This window comes from Rhinolophus hipposideros (genome assembly GCF_964194185.1).
Source record: "Rhinolophus hipposideros genome assembly, chromosome: 3".
Classification (NCBI taxonomy): Eukaryota; Metazoa; Chordata; class Mammalia; order Chiroptera; family Rhinolophidae; genus Rhinolophus; species Rhinolophus hipposideros.
This window is the reverse complement of record NC_138049.1, coordinates 1,982,907-2,010,693: the sequence shown is the minus strand read 5'-3', so window position 1 is coordinate 2,010,693 and position 27,787 is coordinate 1,982,907. Positions and strand designations below refer to the sequence as shown.

Here is a 27,787-nt window from a genome sequence, read left to right as displayed (position 1 = left end):
TAATGAACACAACTGTACAAGAGGGTTCATGAATCTTCCGAGGTAGCATTTCTCCTGTGCAGCTGGGTGTTGCCTCCGTTGGGATCACAGACCTACAATGTTGTGACATTCTGGTTCTGTCTCCATCGTGCCTTTACCTCTAACAGCATTTGGAAGTCATAGAGTTTTTCAGGCTTTTTATTCTTTTCAGAATAGAAGCATGGGTCATTGGTTATACAGCATATGAAGTATGGTGTGGAGCTTTTCAGAGAACTTTATAATCATTCTCAGTAGTTTGGAATTTCCAAGAAATTAAAAATATTCCACAGACTAATAATTCGGAAACACACAAAAAAATCTGTGTCTAAAATTGAAATTCAGTGACCTAGTTGCATAAACTTGCCTTCCTCCCCCCTCCTTACTCGTCACCTTTATATGATCTGAAGTGTGTATTGGAAGAAGAAAATTTGTGGTGAGGCAGCTCACCGCACCACACGGCATGTGGGTGATGGAGGGGAGGCCAAATGCCTGAGAGCACACAGACGTCCCTAGGCAGCGTCCTGCAGGCAGCCCAGGGTCTCACCGTTTGGATCGGTAAGCTACCCCTGCGTCTCCACTGCCGAAGAGGCCTGAAGATTTATGAAATCTGAACTTTTAAGAGAAAACCCGGGTGCCTGCTCCTCTGTGGGACAAAAAGCACTTTGTCTCTTGGTAAGTGTTTGTTTTGTCTTGGAATTTAGAAAGTCTTGTACCTCTGTTGTCTTAATAACTGCTTTGTGCTTTGAAGGTAAGAGTGTTTTAAAGTGTGTATTATCAAGTCCGGTGGTGCTTGGTTGCTTCTTTATTTAGAACTTTAGTCACGCCGTGAGGACAGAAGAGACGCTAGCTTCTGTCAAGTCTGTTAGGTGCTATACACCATTCTAAAGACTTCATGTGCATTGTTTTGTGCAAATTTGATGAAAGCCTTGGGAGGTGGAGGTGGTTAAAGAGTTAGAGACCAAGTCACGCATTGCGTGTAGCAGTGGCGGCACCCAAGTCCAGATTCCTCTGATTCCAGAGTCTGCGCAATTTCTGTCTCACAGACACAGTAAATATTACCTTCCAGACCCCTGTGCCAGGATGATGGTGACTAGGGCCTGTGGAAAACCTGTAGGACCCTTTGCCAGGAACCTAACAAACCAGAGGCACCATGCAAGAGCAGTCATTAGGCTGAGGCATAACTACAGAGAAGAAACGCGGATTCCACAAGCCCAAACTGAACACGGGCTGCTTTGCTTCCCATTCAGGCTGCACCTGCGCCTGAGCATCAGTGCCGGCTGGGTGTAGAAACGAAACTCAGGGAGGTGGTTGACTGTGTGAGAGGAGAGGGGAGGGGAGCCAGGGGCAGGGAAGTGCTCTGGGCCAGGGGAGCAGAGCAGGGACACGTCCCCATGGACAGGACGGCGGGGTGCTGACAAGCCAGTGTGGGACTGGGCGCCCGGAGCCGGCTCAGCAGAACGCACACCCCCGTATGGGCACGCCTGCCCGCGTGTGGAGATGCTCCCCGGTCTGCCTCAAGAGAATTCTCACAGTGCTGTGATTCACGGGAACAGGTTCTCGTGATGACATCGTCTTCCAAGTGAAAGTGATAAATGGGTGGTAATCAGTTTCACCATGCTGTGGGTTAATGCATTTATGCCGTTTAAAATACTGTTGTGTGCATTTATGCGACAGTATTGGAGGCATCTGCTTTAATCTTCTCTTAGTCTTCTCTTATTAAATGTCTGAACCTTCTGAGCCCTCACTTACCTGGAGGTCTCTCATCTATTACATCAACCCTCTAAGACAAGCTGAGGAAGAGGAAATGGACAGAAAAAGAAAGGGCAGACCAAGCAGACACCACCAAGCCCACAGCTTCAAGCCTGTGAGTTAGGCTCCCAGGGGACACCCCCAGGTGCACATTTGGGTGTTCTGACTTATTTTGGGTGCAGTTCTGATAAGTAGGTATCTGGTTTCCCAGCCCAGCACTTATTAGTAACAAAAGGTCAGAAGTGGGAAGGCAACTACAGAGTCAGACCCTGGGAGTGCCCAGGTGTGATAGGACTGGCTGCCGTCAGACTGGCTGCAAGCGGGGGTGGAAAACCCGCGATATGGGTGGACAAGCCACTGTACTTCACTTGGGGCCATTTAATGCAGAAGCGAATAGTGCTGCGGGTTTAAATAACCTGCAGGCCCTGGGTGCCCGGCTGCAGAGGCCCTGGGCGCCCGGCTGCAGAGGCCCTGGGCACTGGGTGCCTGGCTGCAGAGGCCCTGGGCACTGGGTGCCCGGCTGCAGAGGAGCACAGCACTGGCCCACTGTGCTGACCGCAAATGGCAGAGGCAAGGCTGGACGGCCGTGATTTTACTAGAAGAAGCATTTGAGCAGGAATTTTATCAGTCAAGTCTCAGAGTTTTAAAACTTTAAAACTGGAAGTTAACTGGGAAGAGCTTACCCCAGAACGAGGCTGATTGGTGCTGGGTTACATGTGACATGCTCCAGGCGTCCTGCTCAGAGTCAGGGGCTCAGGGGACATGGTGGCCAGAAGCAGGCTTCAAAACCTGAAGAGATTCCACCTCAGAGAAGACTGAGTTTCAGAACACACCCTCTTTTACTTTATAGAACCTTTCTTCTGTGGGCATAGAGTGAAGAGTTGGTACATGAGGAGAGAGAAAGCTGCACAAAGAAGGAACAAGATAGAAAGGAGGAGCAGCTGAGGAAGACGGGCAAGGAATGAGGGAGGATGGGGAATGTCCCGACAGGGAGCGGCCTGGAGGTGGGAGGCCGCGGCCACCTGTGACGAGGGTGGGGCCAGGCGGGCGCTGTGGACATGGCCCCCGCTCAGCAGACGCCCATGTAGCGAGGAGTCAGACGCAGAGTGGGACGGCCCATGCGTCTGGTGGCGGTGGGTCCACAGGCACCTACAATTGTGGTCGGGCCAGGCCCCGGGGGCAGCTTGCTGCATGTTCTCGTCACACCTTTCTCCTTTGATGGGCTTCAGACTTAGAAGCACTCCATGCTCCTGTACTGTCCTTCCCACCCGCGGTACCCAACCGTCTGCATTCTGGCGGCGAGTGGAGGATGGGCTGAAGGAGTCAGAAACTAGGTGCACTTAGCTGAGCTTTCTGGGTCCTTCCTGCGCAAGCGTGGTGTCCTGAGCAAGACCTCAGGCCTCACTCCAGGCCTGCTCAGTCAGAACCTGCATTTTCCCCTGGGAGGGGTGATTCCTGTGCACCCCTCTTCTAGACATAGAACCGTAATCCAAGAGGACATCAGCGTTTAGGGGCTGGGTGCTTGAGTCTATTGTGTTACGTACATTTTAAACATGGCTCAGAGATGAGCCTGCTGTCTCTATCCCAAACCATCTTAGTAGCTGCCTACAGTGACCGCGGGGAAGGGAGCATGGAGTAGCCTGTGGCTGTCATCAGAGTATCACAACGTTGCCCTTTCTCATTTCTGCAGCACCTTTATGTGTCAACCTGGCCATTCCTGTTAGACAGAAGGGAAATGGAGGCCCTGAATCTGGGTCACAGGGACGCAGTAAATCAGAGACGCCCCAGGCCCTTTCCTCGGCAGCCTCGCCCCATCGTGCATGGTGACGTGTGAGCACCACTGGAAACTCAGGTGGTGCTGTCTTTACAGAGTCAAAGAAGGAGGCGTTAGGTTTTATGCAAGGGTTTATCTAACAGCAAAATCATTCTGTTGGGGGCCTCCAACACAAAAAGGATGTGTGGCTTTCAGATTTCTTTCTGATAAACAGATATATTCGTAAATCTAAAAATCACTGTCTTGTATGGGTAATGAAATGAAAATCACTAAAATAAGTCAGTCTCCTCTGGTCTTTTTTGTCAATTTGAGCCTTTTCAGATTCTGTAAAATAGGTTAAAATGGTTTGCATATCCCCTCCCACATACTCTTCTGAAACTCTGGCTGCCAAATGGACGCTTTCATATCCTCTGTTCAGACTTCTGTGGGGTCCTAACCTCTCAATGCCAAGGCCAGAGGCTCAGAGCCCAGCCTGATGGGGTCACAGTGTCCTTCCACCTCCTGATTTGGGGGACCAGCTGATGGGGAGGCCTTTCTGTCGCTCCCACGCTGTCTCTTCTGGTGAAATGAATCATGTCCTCATTGGAGAGTTTGTGCCACTTTTAAGTAAGTCTGAGCAAAGCCAGTTCCATGGGGAGTTGCTTTCAGAGCTCCTTAGAGCTGTTTTATTGACCGTAATAATCTCACTAGGTCCAAAGTGCCGTGTGCTCTGGTCTGCCCGGCTGAGCAGGGCTCTGTCCTTTCCACCATTTCCTGGGTCTGACTTGAAGCAAAGGAGCATGCTCAAGGCTCTGGAAATGGACAAAGAAATCGTGATGATGGGAGCCCTCGGGCAATGAGGGTAATCAGGAACTATCTAGAAGGTGTCACTTTCCAGCTGGGAACATTGGTGACACTGAAAAGTCCTATCGCTGTTCTTAGAAATTCTGTTTCACCAGAGAACCAATGTAGGTCACTATTAAACATGTGGAAGCTACAATGGTGTAGAAAAGCATGACGTCACTTCTGCTGCTTCTTCCCCAAGCAACTACCAGTAGCATTTTAGTATGTTTTTTCCCCAGACTGTATTCTGAGCAGAGTTTTGTCATAGTTATCGCTTTTACTTACACATTTTGGTAAGAATAAGGTCATGTGTTGTGGTCAGGGTTAGAACTTTAAATTTAGGACTGCAAATAAAATTTTGCAGAGGGGCCACTATTTTCGTGAAGCCAAATCAAATTTTTGCAACCCCCCCTCCTCCCATTTCAAAGTTCCCCAAGCATTATACAAAGAATGAATGTTGCTTTGGTCGAATTCTTTCTGAAAATAATAGCTGTGACTAGCATTGACATAAGCATAGATTACCACGTGGGGGTGGTTAATGTCTTTCCGTTTTTGAGAAGCTTGGCAGTCAGACACGTGAAGAGATCAGGGAGAGAGAATTCCAGACTCTCACTTGTGTCTCCTGAAGAACATTTTGGAGATTGAACCCACAGGGGCACTTGTTTACTCTGCCTTGCCTGCCTCCCCAGTTCTCTCAGACTCTCCAGATGCCCAGGAACCTTTCGAAGAACCCCAAACTCATTCACCCACGTTCAGGTCTCAGCTCCAGCTTTTCACTAGTTTTTTCTTTTTTTTTTTTTTTAGGTCAGATGAGTCTTTTGGGCCTATCCTCCTTTCCTTCAGCACACATGTTACAACCTTTCTGTCAGGCTCCTGACTGAGCTCCGCAGTACACCTGGGGAGTCAGGGACTGGCGACAGGAGGACAGCACATACCCCATGACGGGTAGCCCCATTACCTCAGAATTCCTCCTTGCATCCTTTGGCCCAAGCTTTCCTTTTGGTACAACTGAGAGTAAGGCCATTCCTTTTCTGCTAGTGTTTTTCACATACTGAAGGCAGCCATCTTTACAGTGGGCTCCCACTCTCCCCCAGGCGAGCCGGCCACCCTCCTCCTTTTTCCGTGTCCTGGTTCCAGGCGCCTTCCCAACCGCAGCTGTACCCTGTGACACGGTGCCTGCTGTGCCCTACCGTTGCAGAGCAGAAGGGTTCCTGCACACAGGCCTGGGTGCCATCACTCTTACTAGACCCAGAGTGACCGACTTTCCTGGTTTTCCCAGGACTGTCCTGGTTTTAACACTGAAATTTCCACATTTCAGAATCCCCTTCAGTTTCGGGCAAACCAGGATGGTTGTCCGCCCTAATCCTGGCAGCCCCACAAGAAGAAGATCCTGGAGGTCAGTGCTGGTGTGAAATGCTGGCTCCTGTCCTGTGGGTTGAAGGTTGACTCCACATGTGGTTGAGGGGCCCCCGCACTGGTCCATTGGGGCCATTAACTTCTCTACCTTTGGGCTGTAACCGAGGGCTGAGCAGGAAAAGACTTGAGTCAGAAAACCAGAGCTTTGGGTGCTTGAGATGGCAGCTGTCCCAGAGGGGCAGTATGTGTTCTCCACAGCTGCAGCTGAAACTGGAAGTGGGTCAAGGGTATGGCGTGGGAAAATCCAAAGTGGTGTCTGCTGACCCTCCAGGGTAAAATAAATACAATTTTACGTGTTCTTTCCTCTCTGTAACTCTGTTCTCTTTCTTTGATTCTCACTGCCATTTTATTAAAAACAAATTTTCTACACCTGCTGTCTCTATTTCCTCAGTAGTCTCTCTCAAATCCTTATAATAAAGTTTGCACTTGGTCATTCATACTGAAACTTTATCTTCAAAGAGCACTGTAAGAGCATTAGTGATTATATACAAAGGTGATTAGTGATTATATACAAAGCACTGTAAGAGCATTAGTGATTATATACAAAGGTCAGTTTTCAGTCCTCAAATTCTCCATTCTGCAGGTTTTTCTCCCTTGTCTGCCCCAGTAATTTTGTGTTAATTTTGAGTGACCTAGCCTTCTGGCCACTTTTTTCTGTCTTTTTCCCCCTAACTTCAATCTGTCTTCTGCTCCCTAAGCAGAAGCACAAGTTCCCAGAACTTTTGTCCACATCTCTGAGCTCAATTATCATTTCTCTGCACATAACTATTCCTGTACTTCTCACTACAGCTCGTCTTTAATACCCCACCACCATCACCACTATCACTGTGTGCCAAACATTGTGAAAGAGATGCACTTGATGTGTCTCAAATCTTCACACTAATCCTTTAGGTATCTGTAATTATTTTATCAATGAGGAGACAGACACCCAGAGATTAACCTGAAAAATGGCCAATATATGTGGCTGACATGGTTTTAAAGTCACGTCTAATCTCCAGTTACACAATACCTCAGTCTCCTCACATTCTGTGTAGCTTAAATGAAACCCATTTCCTTCCCCTTAGGTCAGTTTTTATAACTTCTCCATGTAGAAATATGTTAGAAACAAGTTTCCAGTCCTGATCTCCCCATTTCTATTGAGACGGAAAATTTGGTCTCATTTTCATTCCTCTTTCCTCTTGATCCTTAACTGATTTTTCATCATTCCCTCTTCACGTTTAGCCTAGAAATGCATGGACTTTGGGATCAGATGACTTTGAGGTGGGTGGATTTGAGGAAGTTGCTTTACCTCTGAGTTTCACTTTGACGACATCAACACTGTCTAGGCTTGTTGTGAAGACTCATGAAACAGAATAAAGGAAACACCAAGGTCTAAACCCCAGACGCCGAGAAGCACTGTGATCAGCCGGCGATCGGTCCCAGCCCCCACCCCCTGACGGTGCGCCTGTCCTGTCAGTTCTGGGACCCTGCTCCCTGTCCCTCCGCAGCTCACAGGGCGCCCACTGCAGTCCAGCCCGGCGCCTGCTCTCTCTCCTGTTTAGCCCGTGCCTGTACCTTCCTTTGCTGTTGGCCTCCCTCCCCTTCCTACCTCCCCTTCCTTCTGCCGTCTCCCTGGCTGAGCTCCAGCCCTTCTTCATGAAGTCTGCTCAGAAGGGTGCAGTGGACACGCATGCGCTCCCTCTCTCCTTTCAACTCTTCTCATTGTCAGCAGTTTCCTCAGCAAGTAAGCAGCCGCTGCCCTGCATGGCTGCCATTGCATGCTTGCAGTCCCATGCATGTATTGGTACCTCAACTTTCCAACGGTGGAAATTCTTTAAAGGAAGATGGCTGCATGCCTTAGGATCTCTGCTGTGTGTCACAGACTCCCTTCCATTCTAAGTTTCTTGGGGTCCTATGGTTCAAAGTGCTGCTTTTTCTCACCCAATGGTGAAAGCCGGCAGTTGGAATAGACGGGCCCTGTAAACTCTGGACTACACATATCGTCCTCAGGAGTATGGCAAACAGCCTCACCCCAAATTGAAAGCAGTGCCTTATGGCGATGATAGGAATTTACCAAACTGTCATTGGACTTTGTTCTGAATGGAATTTTCACATCTACTGTCAGACTTTCAGACTGGGAAATTGTTCACATAAAATGTGTAATTGAATCCTGCATTCCTTACTTTTTCCATACCTCAGTGTCTATGAGCAGTGTAACTTTATATTTGAGGAAGATCGAGTAGGAGTGAGATCCCACAAGTTCTTTAATCCAGAGAGACAAAAACAAAATGGGCCTGAGTTTCCCAAGGCTGACATATCATTTGGATTTTACTTTGAAATACAGAAGGGATATGGGGACATAGAACACACCAGCCCAGTGAATCCACAGAGTAGCAACCTCGGGGATCGAATGGAAAGGCCGCAGGCCCAGGGTTGGCACTGGAAGCCATTCAAAGTCCAGGTCCAAAGTCGCTGCCGATTCACTTCCCTCTGGGGGCAGAGAAGGCGTAAGGGGGGGGGCAGTCACTCTGGGGAGACTCCTCCCAGCTAACTCTTCACACCCCACTTCTGAGAGGTGGTCTGCAGTTTGGTGGTGAACCTCGGTGTTTGCCAGGTAAGGAGCCTTCTCGGTCCATCAGTCTCTGTGTTTGGCCACACAAGATGGCTTTTCTCAACATGCTAAATTGTGTTTCCTTCCCCCCTCCTCACCCCACCCCCGACTCCCCCACTCAACCTTCATGCTAAAGAAGACCATTGAAGGGGAGTATTAGAGGGAACAAGTAGAAAAGATGGGTCTAGAGAGAGTGCAATGCAGCATGTTCCCCCGTTCCCCATGCGGCCTGTTCGTTTGTCTGCTAGGAATTTGGGGTCCTTAGTCAGACACCCTTCCAGTAGCTTCCACCACAGCAAGAATCAGAATTTCCGTGGAGATGTCAGAGATGAGAAGGGGATGATGAGGCAGACCTGGGAAGAATAGAAAGGAGTGTTCCCTTTTGTGTCCCTCCTGTGATCAGCCTGTTCCAGCTCAGGGAGAAAGAGGGAAGTCACATGGAGGCTTCTTTTCAAACAGACGAGAGGACAGGGCACCTCGTGTGGAGGGAATTTTAAGTTACATCAAAGGAAAATAAGTCAGGACTTAGTGAAAAAAGAGTTGTATTCAAAAGCCTTCTTGTAAGGGAGGATAGGGGGCTCTCTGCAATTGGATCCTGTGACCATAAGGTCTGAGAGCATGTGTCACACAGAGGGCTTTCTTCTCACAGGGTCGGGAGAAGGCAAACGGGTAAGCAGAGTCTTTGGAGGGAAGTGACCAGTGGAGTTTTCCCGGAAAAGCGTCCCATTGTGGTCAGCCGAGTCCCGAGAGAGGCTGACAGGGGGACATGCCCCACTTTTGGTCCTTGCTCAGCTCAGGCTTGGGGAGAAGAGTTTGGGGGGGGGGTGTAGGAAGGAGTGAAGCCTGAGTAATGTTGGGTCAAGACAAAATGGGGGGTAAGCAATGGGTGTCGTGCACACTTGGTCAGCTCGGGAAGTGAAAGGAGGCAACGGGCTCCGAGCAGTGAAAGTATGAGTCACCCCGTCTCGGTTCTTACAGATCCTTGTATTCCTTTGCTATAAATTTCCTTATCTCCTGAGGCTTGATTCACAGCCGCACACAGTATGATGGTAAACGCCTTTATAATCCTTCCATTTTTTGTTATTGTTTTAACCACTTGCAGGTAAGAATGAGTTCCCCGAGGGAATCACCAATGGCTATTGCTTCCATTAATCGTTGCGTCTAATGACAAAGCACTCATTAGATCTGTCACCTCCCATTTCATAAAGATCATGTGCCCAGCTTTTTAGGGCCTTGTGTGTGTTTGTTTTATTACTGAGATATGAGTGACATATAACATTGGACCCATTTCAGGCATATAACACAGTGATTTGATGTTTGTGTATGTAGTGAAATGATGGCCACAATAACTCTAGTTAACATTTGTTGCCACATGTAGTGCTTTTGATCCCAAGTTACACAATCATATTCGCTAACATTGATTAAGAACCCTGCAGGTACTGTGTTAACCACCTTACACGGCCTAACCCGGTTATTTCCACGTGGCTCTCTGAGGTTAGAATTGTTTTTATCTTACAGAGACGGGACCTGTGACATGGAGCAGTCGGTGCCCTGCCTGTGAGTACACAGCTTTCATGGTGAATGCACGTTCAGGGGCTCCAAGGCGGCAGCCCTAGCAAAACCTCGGTGGAGACTCAGTCAATACGCCCAGCCACGCGTTCTCGAACACTTAGGAGTAGCCGATCTTCCCGCCCAACTTGCCAAGCGTCCGTGCTGACAAGAGAGAATCAGGTAAAGGACTGTGAATGTTTGACTTATTCTTTGGGGGGCACCACCACCCAGGTCCTCCCTGCTCTTCAACTGTACTGCTGGTTGGACTTCCGTCCCAGGGAGTCATATGATTATTTTATGCTTTACAGGATATAGACAGTTAACCATCTGCATTTGGGCAAATAGGCGTTACTTTTAAGTAGGAAGTGGTAATTCAGCAATTTGCTTTTGACCAATTCTGGTCTCTCACTGCATTTTTCTTAATGACCATTAGAAATTCCACCTTGTTGACAGAATCCCACTGGTGGTGTGGGCGCCTGGAGGGAGCAGCAGTGAGCAGAGCATAAGGGGACAGGTCTCAGTGGATCACAGACTAAGGTAAGCATGGCTGAGCCGCCTGCACACCTTTCAAAAATACCTTAACTTCTTTGGTACCCTGTTCTAAGGAATATTAGACATGGAACAGTTTCACTCTTAGGAATTCCAGAATGCTGGGCATACTGACTGTGCCTACACTTGATTAAATACGCACTGGCACGGCTACACTGTCCTTACAGTTTTAGTAATAGCACTGTGCTTTCAAGAAGTTCCCTGTTCCTCTAAATGCACAGTGAGTGATTTTATTCTAATTGCCTCTCACCACAGCTTGCGTGATGGTTGGGTACTGCTTCTTCCTGCATTAAATATCTGCAGGCATTGATCTGGAGAGAAATGCAATTCTTTGTTTAACAAAGTACACAAAAAGAGTTTGAAAAGCTACAAACTCAGCTAAGAAATGCTTCGAAGGCCATGCCAAAAGTGATGTTATGCCATGAAAGATAAGGAGCGGGCGTCATGAATATCTGGGTGTTGAGTGGGAAGGAGTTTGCGAGGGGAGCTGTGTACGAGAAAGGGATTGGGTGGGGATTTTTATGAGACGCAGTGCAATACAAGAAAAGCTCTGATTACTGATGCAAACGCCATAATAATCATGAAGTCAGTGTCTAATGATCTTTAGAAGAGTCTGCTATAGGTCCCGCCCCACAAAGCTTAAGTACCGTGAAAATAAGGCCCAGCCGGACCATCAGCTCTAGTGCGACTTTCGGACCAAACAGTAATAGAAGGCCCAGTCTTATTTTACTATAAGACCGGGTCTATAATATAATATAATATAACATAATATAATATAATACTGGGTATAACATAATATAATATAATACTGGGTATAATATAATATAATATAATATAATATAATATAATATAATACCAGGTATAACATAATGTAATATAATACCCGGTCTTATATAATATAATATATTATTAATTTTTAAGATTAATAATATATTATTAATCTTATATTAATTTTTGCTCCAAAAGACACATTAGAGCTGATGGTCCAGGTAGGTCTTTTGTTCAGGAAAACACGGTAGGAGCAGAAAGGAGATACTGGAGAGGTCGGCACTATAAAGAGATAAATGCAACATCTGAATGAAAGCTACCCTTGAAATGATTAAAGATATAATTTCTGTAAATAAAAGAGAAAATGTAAAAGCAAGCTTCTAAAGAGGCAAAAGGAACCAAAAGGTAAAAGAAAAAAAATCACAAACCTATATACAAATCACTGGAAAAAACCTTCTGACCTCTTTCTTAACCACTCTTATTCAAAAGCAGAAGGAAGCCAGCCTAGAGTTTCGGTCCCACCAGGTACATCTAAAAAAGGACAAAACACTGCAAGTCCAGTGATTTTGATGAATTGAGAAAACATGCATTTATTGAACACAGACTATTGCAGTATGTGAGATTCTGGTATTGGTAGGAGGTTTTAAAATAAATACATTATTTAAGGCAATTTTACAGTCCTTCAGGAAGATCCTCTGGGGACCAAGTGAATTAGAAGGGTGAGAGGTCAAGCGCCCCAGATGAGTGGCAGTCTTCTTATCTATAAAATGGGCATCGTGTCTACTGTAAAGGGGTTTTGTGAGGTCAAAGACATAAAAGATGGAAATCAGTGATCCCAATGGCCAGAATGTAATTAGAACTTAATTTCTAGCGTGCACACACACGTATGTACACATGCACATACACACAACACATAAACACATACACAACATACATGCACGTAGATACACATGTATACATGCACAGAAAATACACATGCACACACATGCATCTATGCACACAACAAGCCCTCGTACACATGCACACACACACATACCACACACCTGCACACGCACAGGCAAACACACACGACACATGCCTATACACATGCATACACAGGTACACGCATACACACAACACACGCATTCTTTTTAGTTCTTGTTCCTTGGCTTGCAGGCCATTGCTATTTATGAAAATAAGCACAGATGTTAGATCTTCTGCTTTAATTTAATTTTAACCAGCTTTTAAACTAGTTATTCAATTTGTCAAAATTAAATTTCTAACTGTTTTCCTTGCTGATAGTATTTCAGTAAATATTGCTAATGTGTTCCGCCTATTTAATTTCCTGGGTAGATTCTGCCCTTGGCCACACAGACAAACAAGTGAGCAGGTCTGATTAGCCACGCCTCCTGCCTCTGCATCCACCTCCTCTCCTCTGGGGGCTACCTGTCCTTTTTTGGCCCAGTGTCTGCGCCATCCCGGTCCTGTCCCCCCACACAGCAGGCCAGTGGTTCCACTCCCTGAGACGTGATTGGCAGTTAACTGGCACCAGCTAAGACACTTGCTGCTACAGACTTACCCTAGATCCCACCTGTCCCTGGTCACCTGTGTGTGACCACAGGGCTCCCAAAGCTTCAAAGTCCAAAGAGATGGTTTCCGCAAAGTAGAGGCCCAGGGAGGCCGCTGGAGATGAGGGTGGGTGTGCTGGGGGAGCACGGAGCGCTGCCTGGTGCTCTTAAGTGGCGTCCTGTGGTTATCGTCCTTTCCTCGGCTCGTTGGGCTGGTTCTGATTTTCAGGGCACAGATTATCAGTGTTCTTTTCATTTTTGAATGAATTCATCAATTAACTTAGTTTCTGAGACATTGTCTTTTGGTCATGGCACCTAATAAAAATAGTACTAGGAAGCCATGTTATTTTAGTAACTAAAAATGTAAGTTGACATTTTAAATACTATGCTAAAAATGTACTCTAATTGAGTAACATTAAATTTTTCTTAAAGTAACACTTTCTTCCCATGTGTGGTGACATCTTCAAAACATTAACATTGAGAGGCAGAGTGCATACGTTGAAGCTTGCGAGTTCAGCATATTTGCTTCTCATTGAAAAAGGTAGTATATTTATATAGTTTCAGACTCAAAACGCAAGTCAGATAAAGGTCCAGCCTATTATTATGTGCCTCTAAGAAAGGAAGAGAAGCCGCTGCGAGGCAAATCTTTTGGTCAAAGTGGATTTCCAGCCATGTCCATGATGATATGACAGTTGATCAGAAGTTACCTCGAGGTCCGCATACTCCGTCTGATGCGATTTCTGAGTGACGGCGGACACTCCAAGTGGGAGACCGGCGTGGAGCCCATCATGCTGCCTGAGGGTGGCTGACCCACTTGCTTTGCTGGCACCCCTCGCACGCTCACTGCCTCCGACAATGGGACACTGGAGAGAACGAGCTGGTGGGGTGAGCAGCGTGTGTGCCTGGCACTCACGCTCGTCTCTGAACTGATGGGTGAATGAGCATGTCCTCTAGGTCAGCCTTGCCCGTGTTCCCCAGAGAACACTGCCCCTCAGGGTCCCCAAGGATGAGGAACTTTGGGACACGGTTCCTTGAATGGGTCTGTGAAGCGCCATCCCCACTAATTGCCATGTAAATATGCAAAGGATGGTGCCCCTGGCTCCTCCCCCAACTTTCCTCACCCAAGAGCACTCTCTCCACGCCAATCTCCCTTCATTCGATTCTGAGCGCCCCTGCGACTCACATTTAAGTGCTGGTCTGTCCCAGTGATCTAGTCCCTTGGTGCTAGAATTCCCTGTGTAGCAACCGTCCCCCACACACTCGAATGTGCTTTCGAATAAGGAGACTGAATGCCCAGGTCAGTGATGAAAGCAGACATCCAGAGGACCCACAGGTCTCACCTACCATCAACGTGTGTTAGCGATTCAAAAGAGACAGGCAAGCACTACGCACAGAGCAACACCCCTTTCCTGGAGAAGCCCTAAACCATCTATCTCAGCTCACTAAAAATGGGTTCTGGTTACAGCTTAAAAGGAGCGCCTGGACAGTGCGTGTGAAAACATTATCCTCGAGGCGCCCGCGTTCACCCACTCATTGCACAGGTGGAAGCTGCCGGTGTGCCCACTTCCTATGCTCCTCCAGGGACCATGGCCCAACAGTCCAGAACCCCCAGGTCTGTGTGCAGCAAGCCACCTGGACACTCAGGCACAGTCTGCTTAAGGGCGTCATTCCATAGCCGGGTGCTTTCCCCTAGTAACTGGTATTAGCAGGTTTCCCAGGGCTGGTCAAGGTTAATCATGGCAGGAAGGGAGTGTCCTGGCCTACTGTTAACCCTTTCCTTTATGAAGAGCTCTCTCTCCAGCGGATTTGGGGCCTGACTGCCTCGTTGCCCCTCATATTCCACGAGGACCCCCCACATGTGCTAACTCTCTCCTAAGGCAGCCCGTACCATTCTCGGTAAGCTGTGTGGGCAAATCTGTCTCTGCATTCTCTACTCACTGGGCATAGTCTTATCCTTCAGCGGGCTGGGGACGGGGGCTGTAAGCCTAGGCCCCCTTTCGAATGACAACCTTGCAAGTAGCAGATGACCTCATTCCTGCCGGCCCTTCAGTGTTTGAGCCGAACAACTCCAGTTCTGACAGTCTTTTCCATGACCACGGCCACTGTGCTTCAGCTGCTTACAGCCTGTCATTTCCCCAGTAATGTGAAATTGCCGTGTTAACCTGACCTGTGCACCATGCGGGGAACTCTTCCTTACCTCGTTCTAAACTCCATCATTATAACAATTTGGCCTGAAAAAAAAATTTTTTTAAATAAAGTTTATTGGGGTGACAGTTGTTAGTAAAGTTACATAGATTTCAGGTGTACAATTCTGTAATACATCATCTATATATCACATTGTGTGTTCACCACCCAGAGTCAGTTCTCTTCCTGAAAATTAAACATGAATGAATTCTGACAGGCTATTTACTGAGCACCATTTTAGTTTCCTATTTACTTTTCTATAGCACTGTCTCAGTATTATACCAAATCACTGCAAACGTAGCTGCTTGAATAGCCCAGATGTAGCATTTCACATACAGTCTGTAGTCAGAAGCCGCATGGATGTGGCCCCACCAGCCCCGAGTCCAGTTACTGATGGGGCTGCACTCCTGCCGTTTCTAAAAGCGGATCTGTCTCCTCGTTCAGCCCCGCTGCTGCCAGGACTCAGCTTTAGGTGGTTGTAGGACCAAGAACCCCATTTGCTTGTTGGCTGTCAGCTGAGGCCCTTCCCAGCTCCCAGCGGCCACTCACATGGCTGGGTTGGTAGCCCTTTCTCCTGCCTTTACTCAGGCAGCTGAATATACTAGAAAAGCAGGCGCTTAATTGCAAAACCAAATTGAATAAAACAATACCTCTTAGTGTATCCTCATGTGATTTCTTCTTGGAGGCCTCAAAACTCTTCCTCCGAAGGACAGATTAGAACGGTTTGTTCTGCACATTCTCCTAAGACCAGCTGATTTGTACACGCTTTAGGACACCCACCTATTTGAGAAACACAGTTTAGGAGACTTAAATCCCAAAGAAAAGCCAGTTACACTTCAGGAATCAGGTGTGCTGAATGGATCTTACATGTGTTTTAATGACTGCAAAGTGAGCTTGGCCCGAATGGGGGTGATGAGGGATCAGAAAGAGGAGGAGTCAAGGTGATGGGCAAGACTCCTGTTCCAGGGCTTACAACTGCCCATGTGTTTGCTGCTTCGCCAAGAAATGGACAATGACTGAGCCATCAACCTGCATCTATCACCAACCACTGATGGACGTTCGTATGTTTTACTTTCAGTTCATTAGCAAAGGGACAGAAATACCTATTTTAAAACCCCTCAATGCCTTTACTGTCACAATTTTCATAACAGAAAGGCCACAGCTTGTTTCTCCAAAGAGCTGCAGTTGATTTGAGGCAATTTGCTTGAACAACATGTGTACAGGCTTCTTTACGTGTTGTGGTGGAATCATCTGTCACACAATTTCCTTAAACAATTCACATCCTTTCTGTGGTGAAAACGGCGGTCTGGGGCAAGCTGAATCATTTCCAGTAACTGTTAGTGACTGGCATCCACGTAAACTTGGCAACCATCCTTTGGTTGAGAACATTGATTCTTAACCACAATAGCACTACATTTGTCACTATCCAGATTTGTATGTTGTCTGTCCCCCATGGGTATGAAACGCCATCCCTAAGCGATGAGGAATTTACACCCTTGGGGCTATTGTGATGTGCTCTGCCATTCTAATAAGAGATAAGAATGAATGAAAGGAAATTAAAATGATGTCTCTTGAATAGCCATAACTCAGACCAAATGTCCTGTTTCTGAATATCCAGCCAGCTCTTGTGCTGATCCACTCACTACAACGCCGTTTCCGACACTACTCCTCTGTCTTTTCCTCTGCACACCCCTCATGATTGTGAGCCTCATGCCGTTCTGTAGTGGCTTGTTCCCCCTGACAGATTCCTGAAACTCAAGCTAACGTTTGGCTCAGCTTTGTATCCTCAGTGCCCATCCTCAGTAGATGTTCCATAAACATCTGAACTGACTTAAATTTGAATTCAGAAAATGTTATATATTACAGTGTGGCCAAAGATATTTTCCTTAAATGAATGTTCAGCTGGGCCCCATATGCTGGGCTACTCCTCACAAGGTCTTTGTAAATTGTGGGTACAATCCATCATCAGACATAAGCTTACAAAACATTTCTTTCCCCATTCAATGGTTTGTTTGTTTTTCATTTTCCTAAGTGTCTTTTAAAGAGCAGAAGCTTTAAATCTGATCAAGCACAATTAATCAGTCTTTTCACAGTTCATGCTTTTTACAATTTATATAAGACTTCCATTCCCAAGGGCACAAAGATCTTCTATATTTCTTCTAGATGTTTTATGGTTTTAGCTCTCATATTTAGATCTATAACTCATTTTTTGCTTATGGTGTGAGGTTAGGGACAAGGACCAATTCTATTTCTACATGAATATTGTTGTTCCAGCACCATTTATTGAAAAGACTGTTTTATCCAAATTGAACAGAGAGAAAGGACACACACTCTCACGTGTCTCTTCTCATAAGGGTCCTAATCCCATTCGCAAGGGGAGGCACCCTCCAAATACCATCACACTGGGGATCAGGCTTCAGCAAAAGAATTTTGGGGAGACGCAAACATTGCAGCTACTGTGGTCTGGAAATTTTTGTTTGGATGCTGGACATCATGAGTTTTAGATGGCTGAGGGCTGGAGTTTGTTGCAGTTCTTTAAATACTTTGGGCTTTGTTCTGGAATGTAGTTATATTATTGGGATCGAGTGGGTCATTCGAGAATCTCTCTCAAGCTTTGTTACAGCAGGTCTAGTGCAGCGTTTAACATTGGGTTCTGTTTGCCCCGTCCCTCCTGTGGTGGTACGCTTCTGAGGATGCTGTCTGATGCCCGCAGTATGGGAAGAGCTGCAGTCTGTCTGTGGGAGAGACCCATGCCCAGCCTGTGAGAGCTCTGAGAATGTTTCTACCCCTTGTTTCCAGCAGACCCTTGCCCAGTCTTGTGTTTTATCCTCTCAAGAACACCTCTCTGCAGGTATCCTAATTGCTAGGAGGGTGGCTCCCTCCTCTCTCACATCTTGCCCTACAATGTACAGGTCCTCTGGCCTCCTGGAACTCTGGCCCCTGTATCTTAACTCTGTGAGATTGCTACTCTGTCACGTTATCCCCTGGCTCTGGGATTGGAAACTGCTCCCGGTGTAAGCCGGGGGCTTCCCTGAGTTTGTAGCAAAGCTGACTTCACTTGTTCTCCTGTCAGGGAACATATGTCTGTCACCTAATGTCTGAACATTGTTATTTAATATATTGCATAGGTTTTTCTGGCTGTTTGCTGCAGTGGGGTAAATTGGGTCTCTGCTAACCTGTCATGGCTGGAGGCGCAAGTCTTGCCATTTTATTTTGATGGGTGTGTTCTGTCTGAGAGTCTGATTGACCTGTGTGTCTCCATATGTACTTTTGCAGCATGGGGGCTCTATATCATGCTTCCTCTGCACCCTCTAAACACTCATCACAAGTGTACCCTGCAGGCAACTGCAAAGTGCGGAGGGGGTCCCTGTCTCCATCCAGACATATCCAGAGCAGGGATAGAGAGGTGAGCAAGTGACAGCTCCAGGCATCAGGACAGAATGGGGTTGAGGCCAATGGTCCATGACTGTGTGAACGACAAAGTGAGAACCAAGTCACACGAGAAGTATGTCCAGAGAACCCTTCAGGGCGAGCTTTCTGTCATGCTGACTCCTCCTCAGATCTCGGGGATCAACACTGACTCTGCAGGGGACGACTGACCTGGCCCAGCGTGATGGGTGATGGGAAAGTGTCACCTTCTCCACCTGTGCTCCTGACGTCTGCATTTCTGTTGTTTCTCCCTCTTCTTGACCTTTCGAGGCTAAACGGCAAGGAGGCAGGATAGAGGAAGAGAATGAATGAGATGGCAGAAAGCACAGTTAACATGAATATCAGAGAATTGTAGGCGACGATCTCTCTCTCTCTCTCTCTCTGTCTCTCTCTCTCGGAAGTAGTAAAGCAGAATTCTTCTTCCTTTCCTTACTGAGTTTGTTTCAAACGACAGATTTCAGAGTCCCTCCTTCTAAGACTCCAGCCGCATCCTTCACTCGTCTCCTGGTGAATTTCTTGAGCCTGGCCCCATGCATCGCCCCTCCTCCCCCGGCACTCCCAATATGCTGCATGCTCAGCACATCCGTATGATAGCGGCAAGTCGACCTGGCCTGGCCGGTCACACGGTTTCACAAACACGCAATGCTCACGATTCCTTTTCAGCTGGCGCCGTACCGGTCATCTACTGCCAGCCCTCGGCCTGCAGTCTGCTCGTTCCCCAAGGACCCAGAGTGGGTCTGTGCACAGTCTCTCCTAACCACGCCAGCCTTGACCTTCCTTGCCACACTCTGGCTTCTGAGGATTATGATGTGTCTGCTTCAGTACATTAGTGGCTGTTAAATGGAGTGTACATTGGATATGCATATATATAACGTATATACATTCCTACTGCCTTTGCAGGCCAGACAGTCTTATTCAGTGTTCATGAAAGTGACCCTCACATTCAAGCTGAAACAAATTTCTGCCAGCGATTCTCATGTGCCACATGGTTGAAAATCACTAAACTGCATTGTAAACTATTTGCAGGCTAGGACTATAAATTCAAGATATTTTGGACCTACCTTCACTAAGTTTTGTCCAGAAGAATCTTGCTGACTGTACTGAAGTTAAATTTTGCAGGAAGATTTTTGTGCAGATCAAAATCTGTGGTGTTGCTGGTATCGCCCTTGTTGAAGCTGCAGGTCAGGAGTCGGCCATGTCTGGTCAAGCCCTTCATTTGTGTCATTGTCTAGGACCACCTGCAAGCTGCTAGGGCAGACCTGAGTAGCTGTCACAGAGACTATATGACTTGGCCCTTCACAGAGAGGCTGCTGGGCCCTGTCCTCAGTGGTTGTTTCTACATAGGTCGGTGTGCAGACGGTGTGGACAGTGTGCAGATGGACCAGAGTGCTTTAAATGGGTGCGGAGAACACTTGTCTTCACTGTGCTGCTTTGCTTTCTTTCCTCCTCAGATTCGCCTTTGTCCTGTGACCTCTGCTGGCGAGCCAGGGGCTTGAAGTCCCTTCCCTTCTACTCCAGGCACGGATTTCTGCCCAGGTCAAGTGTCGTGATGAATGTGGTGAGCATTTATCTTATGTTGGCTGGGAGTATGAATTCGGTCCATTGTGGATCCTTGAAAATTGCAGCCCTGCTAACTCTACCTTCGTTCATTTTCCAGGAACCAGAGAATTCCACCAGCCCCTACTATTTTAGTGACTATGATCTTGAGTTGAGCAGTACTGTGGATTATTCTGTGGATGCCTTAGTATGCAGTTTGCAGGAGATCAGGGATTTCTCCAGGCTGTTTTTGCCCATTGCATACTCCCTGATCTGTGTCTTTGGCCTTCTGGGCAATACTCTGGTGGTGATCACCTTCGCTTTCTATAAGAAAGCCAAGTCTATGACCGACGTGTACCTCCTGAACATGGCCGTGGCAGACATCCTGTTTGTCCTGACACTCCCCTTCTGGGGATTCCAGCACGCCACCGGTCAGTGGATTTTCAGCAACATCACGTGCAAATTGATGAAGGGCGTCTACGCCATCAACTTCCACTGTGGGATGCTGCTGCTGGCCTGCGTGAGCGTGGACCGTTACATCGCCATTGTGCAGGCCACCAAATCCTTCCGCCTGCGGTCCAGGACCTTAGCGCACCACCGGGCCATCTGCCTGGTGGTGTGGGCCTTGTCCATCCTGATCTCCAGCCCCACGTTCACCTTCAGCCAGAAGTACAACATGCAGGGCAGAGATGTCTGCGAGCCCAGGTACAACCCAGACTCCGAGCCGGTCCACTGGAAGCTGCTGGTGCTGGGGCTGCAGCTACTCTTCGGGTTCTTTGTCCCTCTGGTGTTTATGATGTTTTGCTACCTGTTTATTGTCAAAACCTTAGTGCATGCCCAGAACTCTAAACGGCACAGAGCCATCCGTGTGATCATAGCGGTGGTACTTGTGTTCTTGGCTTGTCAGATCCCTCACAATGTGGTACTGCTGGTGACCGCTGCCAAACTGGGCAAAGTGAACCGATCCTGCAACAGTGAGAAGCTGATGCGCTACACCGAGAACTTGACCGAGGTCTTGGCCTTCCTGCATTGCTGTCTCAACCCTGTGCTGTATGCATTTATTGGCCAGAAGTTCAGAAACTACTTTCTGAAGATCATGAAGGACCTGTGGTGTGTGAGAAGGACGCAGAAGGCCACGGGCTTCTCCTGCTCCAGGCTGTACTCAGAAACCTTCATCTCCAAGCAGAATAGCGAGACCGTGGACAATGATAATGCGTCCTCCTTCACTATGTGATGTGACCTGGGGCGTGCTGCGGACATGCTGGCAGACGTGACGCACGCATGCACACAAGGTGGAAACTCAGCAAAATCCCCGAGTGCCCACGGGACTGGAGTCGCTGCTGTCAGGCTGCAAGGGTTGGGCGGGCGCTGAGAGGCGGCATCTCCCAAATTCCCTTCAGCAGAAACACTCGGGGACTCTGTAGCCTCTTACAGCTGGCAGTCGCCAAAACAGCCTTTGGGAAAGGCTGAATTAAAGGGAATTGTTTACAAACACGAACATTTTCAGAAATAGTCATAAAACAGTCGTAGACTCCAATTTCTTGTGATCACAGCAGAAAGTCACATGGGTTGAAAAACCAACCAACCAACCAACCAACCAACCAACTAACCAAACAAACAAACAAACAAACAAATAAAAGCCCTTGTACAACTCATGTTAGGCAAAAGGTGCACATTTTATCCATCAAGATGTTTACTGTTGCTACTTATAAGCAGCTCATGGGCTGCCTCAAATTGTAGCTCATCCCCTCTGATGTACTCGACAAGCATGAGATTGCAAAAAGGCAGCAGAAAAACAAGCTTAGGAGAGAATAAGCTGGCAATATTGTGCGAAAAGACAGAAAAGGTAACTAGATAAGTATTAGGGACAGTTGTCACATGGATAAGGCCCTTCGGGCTGTGACGGGCCATCAGGAAAGTGGAGTGTGATGTATCTCTCGGCAATGGGTAATTCTCTAAAACCCCGTCAGACTGAGAGATCTAGGAAGATAGGCTGCCGACAACACATGTTCAGCACGCAGACGGGCTCAATTATGTGTTCAGCAAATCGCAGTGAAATTGGAGTTTAAGGTGCAGCTTAAAAATGAGGTCTTCACAATTTTTTTAAAAATATAATATTATTTCTTTTAAAAAAAGAACAAGGACAATTTACTGAGAAAATATAGCAAGAGTTTCTGTCCCATGTCCCCGGCGGAGTGGCAGGTGTGAGGCTGGACTCTTGGCAGGGCCTGCTGCTGGCTCACAGAGCCCGAACCCTGCTGGCTTCTGCTGCGGATTTTCAAGTGGTTTTACCTGCAGCCTGAGGGGAATCAGGAATCAGATTTCAACAATTCTCTTCAACTTCATAGAAGTCATGTTTGGAAGTGGTGTGTAAGTAGATGAACATTTAAGTGAGGAAATATGAGTGTGTGTTACAAAAAGACAGATATGCACTAGGGAAATACTGACCTGAACTGCAGACACACTGACGTGTTTAATACTGACAGACGTGCTCTTCGAAACTTTCTCTTGTTCTCGTAAGCTGTAAGTAGGCCTCTACATGAAATCCAAAGTGATACCTTCGCGTTCCAAGTCTGTGAGTTTAAAACATGGTCTAGGCTTTGCAAACTCAAACTACAGTGAAGTAGGAATTGCTTTCCAGCTGCAGCATTCTGTAAGGGGGGGTAGTGTTTGGGGAGCTCACATCCTTCGAACCTGCCAGTGGTTGACTCCAGGAATCAAGCACAGGAGGTGTTACTCAGATGCTCCTTTCACTGTGACCGGTGCGCGGAGACAGTGACGTTTCTATCCTGGCACAGAAGCACTTGCTTACTTGGCATAACTAGGACTTAAGCTCTTCTGTATAATTTAAATCTTCAGATAATTGAAGCTTACTCTTTGCAATAGCCCTTTAAAAGTTTCAGCCATAATGAATAAAAATGTTTCTAAATGTACCATACGTTTTATTTCGTTAAGTAGCATCTTTATTCCTCGCCGCCTCGGGCGTCGGGTACGTCAGCTGCATTGATAACGGTTTGGGGCTGCCACCCGTTGACACCCCGGGACTCAGCTCTGTGGGCATTTGCTCCTACGTGAAATGCCTCTGGATTGTTCTTTAACAATTCTTGTGTCTTTTCATCGATCTCCCCTTATCTTCTCTCACTGTCTGACTCTGGCTGCACCTCAAGTGTGGCTGCTGTTAGTCGCTCCTCCGGACTCTCTGCAAACATTATTTGGTTGTGTTTGGGGCATCGGCCATCCTGTAGTTAATAAAGTAATGGTGTACAGTGGCACACACTTATTACAAACACACAGGCCTGTGCTGATGCATAATCACGTCGATTTGTGCCGCCCAGAGACAATTCCTCCTGGTCCCTGCCAGAAAGAGTTGAGAAGGTCTCAATCAGTTGTTTCTGGATACATGAGATTTCACCATACACGTATATGAATCTGAACAGAGGTGGAGACTGAGGCACTGACGTATCATCTTGCAAATTGCACACCTTGGTGATAGGCTCTTAAGTACTGTCGTGCAAGTTGCACGCTGATTTGCTTCTGGGGATGGACAGGCTAGTTTTTAAATGAGGCCAGGAAAGCACGATATTTTCAAACCGTTTTTAGATTTCTAACAGAGTGCTGATTGCACAGACTCTGGCCTGAGTGAACACATGTATACACTTGTAAAACACAAGTACATCCGTTTGCTGGAGCCACCATCACAAAGAGCTGGAAGTCCAAGGTCAAGGTGTGGACACGTTGGTTTCTCCCAAGGCCTGTCTCCTTGGCATGCAGACGGCCACCTTTCACTGTGTCCTCAAGTGGTTTTCCCCTCTGTGTTCCCACATTCCTGCTGTCTCTCTCTGTGTCCTCACGTCCTCTTCTTATGAGGACCCAGTCATACTGGACTCGGGCCCACGCGAAAGACCTCATTTTACCTTAACCACCCGTGTAAAGGTCTTATCTCAATGTGGTCACATTCTGAGTACTAGGGATTTAGAACTTCAATATAGGAATTTGGGGGGGGGGAACATAATGCAGCCCATAAACACTAATTTTCTGAAGGTAGAACAAATCTTCATATTAAAATTTACTTCAAACACTTAAGAATTCATTTCCTGGTAGTTTCCTCCTTCCTGATAAGTTGTGTTGCAAATTATCGTTCCCACATCAGTTTTTTTCAGTTTTCTAGACTACATTCTACCCCCATAGAATGAAGACGACAAAGGACACATGGTCTCAGGTCACACTGCAACTACCTGTTAACCTGTACAGCCACTAGGCTGCATCCAACACCCACTACTGTGGGTGTTACACTTCCTCTGAGAAAGTCTTCAGTGTCATGATTCCAGGGGCCAATCTGCTATCCTCCTTCGTGCCCCGGGAGGGCTTCTCCCCCCGATGCCAAGTTTCTGCAGTACAGTTGGCATTTCCCCAATCCCGGTGGCTTCCATACTCAATGCAGACACCGCCCTCTCTTCTAGGGGACCTCAGAACGGTGGGCAGCAGAAGACTGCCATGGCAGGGTCCCCCATTTGTACACCCAGGGCAGTCCTGGCTCCTGACTCCAGGGTGGCCTCTTGTCATAATCCAGTCCCTACAGCACCGCATAGCTTGCCTCCCAACTCCGGGAAGAACGGCGGTGGCTCATGTTCTGTCAGACTAGTCACATCAGCAACCCCCTTCCCCCACCCCAACCCTGAGAAGTGCATCTCCTCTGATGTGGTCTGTACGCTGTCTTGTGCTCAGGGATTTGACACATCGGGGAGGCTGTAGCATGCAGAGCTCAGAGTGACTGGCTGTGACTTCTTTCACATTCTGTGATTCAGGATGTATGCTGTAACACTCACTGCAAATGGCCAGATTGCAATCTGACGATCTTCCTTGAGTTGCATTTGGTAGAATAATAATTTTCCTGATGTCTTATTAGGTAAACCCATAAGAGAGCTAAAGCAGGAGCTGTAACTTTTCTTTTCCCTCGGTCTGTTTCTCTTGCCTCAGACTCCAGGCAGGCAATCCAGGATGGCCAGCAGCGTGCGGTTCTCCTCAAGTCCAGGCTGTCCTCATGGTCCAAGGGGGCTGCTGTAGCTCCTGCCATCACATTTCCATTCTAGTAACAGGAGACAAACGGGAAAGCAGGTGGCCTTTTCTCTCAGGGCACAACTGACACTTGTGGAAATCACGTCTCCCAACCTCTTGGCCTTAATGTAGTCATGTGGCCAAACCAGGTGAAAGAAAGTGTAAGAAATGCCGGCCGCCTGGCAGCGCTGTGTCCACAGACGGGCCATCACAGCGGACACCGGGACCCGGGTCAGTGTGCGGAGGGGAGCGGGACTCCAGTGAAAGCAGCACTCACTTCAGAAGAACGGAGGCTGTAAGAGTAGGAAATGTTCCAGCTGCAGGAAAAGAAGGAGCACAAAGGCGGGTTTGTGGGACGTGGGCTCCACAGCCCTGAGGGCCCCTGAGCGGCCTCTCCTCCCACGTTTCCGTGGTCACCAGTATCCGGAGCCTGCCCTCGGAATGGTCAGAGCGCTTATTTGGAATTAAGGCCAGTATTCGAATAAGAAAGGTCATTTTCTGCCTCCATTTGTAATAGTAACAGGATTCCTGAATTAAAGATGACTTCCGGGACCCTTTCTCAGAACCTGTTACGTAAGCGGAGGAGGTGGCACGCTGAGCGTGGACACAGGCCTTCAGGGAAGCGGGGCTGGGAAGGTGAACATCGCATGGTGACCCCTCGACGGGGCGCTGCCGCCCTCTGCTGGGGACGCTGCACGCAGGCACGGTCCCTGCAGACAGGGTCCCTGCAGACACGGTCCCTGCAGACAGGGTCCCTGCAGACACGGTCCCAGCGAGCGCGCTCTCCAGGATTTCACACCGCTAATTGGCATGTAGTGCAGACCTTTATTTACATTAATAGAATCTTACACTATAGCCTCTAACAACGAGTATAAGCTCCTTAGAATAATTTTTTAAGTTTAAAAGTCTTACTGCAATATTGCTGCAATTCAGTTTTTTTCTTATTGCCTTTAATATTCATATAATAGTAGATTGGCTCCTTCATATTTTTCTTTTTTGCTTTGTGACTATCTATGTTTTGTTTCAGTGTGTGTGTTTGCTTGTGTGTTTGCTTTGGTTATAGCATATGCACGTGTTTATGAATGTGTATATATATGCATATATGTGATTTGGTAAATAAGGTATCTATATGGATAGTAGGACAATTTTTAGGGTATAATAACCAATAAAGACAAGATTTTATTTTAAAAGATGAGACATAATCTCACCAGAAATTATTCTAAAAGTCTAAAATGAAGCAATCTCATTTTTCCAGTTTTGTTAACTCCAGGTGCGTCTGAATTTGTTTTGCCCCAGTTATTAGGTCAGCAGGAATAGGGCGAGTCCGCATTCCTCGAGGATTGTTACTGCATCTGGTCTGCATGGCGTGCCGGGTGGGGGTGGGAGGGGTGCTCCATGTGGAGAAACCTGCCAAAGGCTGACATTGGCGCTCCGTATCCAGTCTCGGAGCGCGTCCTTGCCTTTGGAAAAAGTGCTCTCAACGAGCTGTTCCTCAGCCGTCTACAGCACTGACTTCAAATGACTCCCACCCAACAGCAAGTGGCCACAGCTAAAGGTGAATCTTGAGAGCCACCAGCAGTGTCCCCCACCCCCGCCCATGACCCGGCTTCTGGCCTCGCTCAGTAAGTTGGGGAGCAGAGCTAAGGGGTCACCACCATGGAAATGGCCAGGACCTCGTTAGCTATCTCATCAGCAGTTTGCCCCTTCTTATCGATTATTCTTAATCAGCTACAAATGACCTGTTTCTATGGTGGAGACAGGTGCCCCCCCCCCCCAGATTGGCTCTTCCCGGGCACACAGCCTCCTCTGGCATGCAACTCTGTTTTAAACAGATGCTGAGTGTAAGGGCACTGCATCGTTTCTAGGTCTGGCCCACAAAGATGCCGAGCATGTGTTTCCTCACTTTTCTCTGTTAGCTGGAAAGGAACTGACCCCAGGTGACCTTAGAAGCCAGATGTTGCAAACAGCAGAATCTGCCTTAGTCTGAATTCCCATGGATTCTACTCCCCAGAGCTCCTAGATGAACGAGCAATTAAATTCTATTATGTTTCAGCCAGCCTACATTTTATTGTTCTCTCTCCACAATTGAGCCAGTCCAAGGGGTGCGCTCCCTCTGAACTTGATGGTTCTCCTACAGAGAGTCACCTTCCGCCCCTGCAGGCTCTCCTACTCTCTTCCACTCACCCATTCTGACTTCAGAGTCCGGGGTCAGGGGAGAGGCGACGCAGTGACAATCTGCACAGCTCCACCAACTCCCACCCACGCAGAAGGTCCTCAGGCCCTGCCATCCAGGTGACGGGTCTCTGACAGGATTCCTTGATTCCACATTTCCTCTGGCCTATGGTTTCAGTGAAGAATAGACTTAAAATTGAAGTTGTGACAACTCCGTGGCTACAGAACGGATTTGTGCAGCCCTGGGTGTGTTTTCCCAGGATCCCGTTGTGAGGGTTCTTCTTAGTCTCTGAGGACAGTAATAAGCATTTTCTGATTTTCAAAGAGGAATTTCTCCACTTCGCACCCATTGGGATGGCTGCTTTCAAAACACACAAAGAAAAGCCCCAGAAAATAACAGAGGTTGGTGAGGATGTGGAAAATGGGAACCCTGGTGCCCTGTTGGTGGGTTTGTAAAATGCTGCAGCTGCTGTGGAAAATATGGCGGTTCCTCAAACGAAAAGCTAGAATGTTACGTGATCCAGCAAGTGCACTTCTGGTCACACACAGAAAAGTGTCGAAAGCAGGGTCTTGGGGAGATGTGTGTGCACCCATGTTCACAAAAGCAAGAGATGGAAGCGCCCCAAG

General features: G+C 47.6%; 1 protein-coding gene across 2 annotated transcripts; it reads left to right on the top strand.

Moving 5' to 3' along the window:
• Positions 1-468: 468 nt before the first annotated feature.
• CCR6 (C-C motif chemokine receptor 6) lies at positions 469-22,869 on the top strand. 2 transcript variants are annotated; one of them, XM_081037182.1, is made up of 5 exons: positions 469-690; positions 9,888-10,100; positions 10,374-10,457; positions 19,849-19,955; positions 20,055-22,869. In XM_081037182.1, exons 4-5 carry the CDS (start codon positions 19,947-19,949, stop codon positions 21,165-21,167), a joined length of 1,122 nt encoding a protein of 373 aa, XP_080893308.1. In that variant the 5' UTR covers positions 469-690; positions 9,888-10,100; positions 10,374-10,457; positions 19,849-19,946; the 3' UTR covers positions 21,168-22,869. The 2 variants fall into 2 exon arrangements, with proteins under 2 accessions (XP_080893308.1, XP_080893309.1); XM_081037183.1 differs by lacking the exons at positions 469-690; positions 9,888-10,100 and having other exon boundaries at positions 10,323-10,457; positions 20,055-21,544.
• Positions 22,870-27,787: the final 4,918 nt, after the last annotated feature.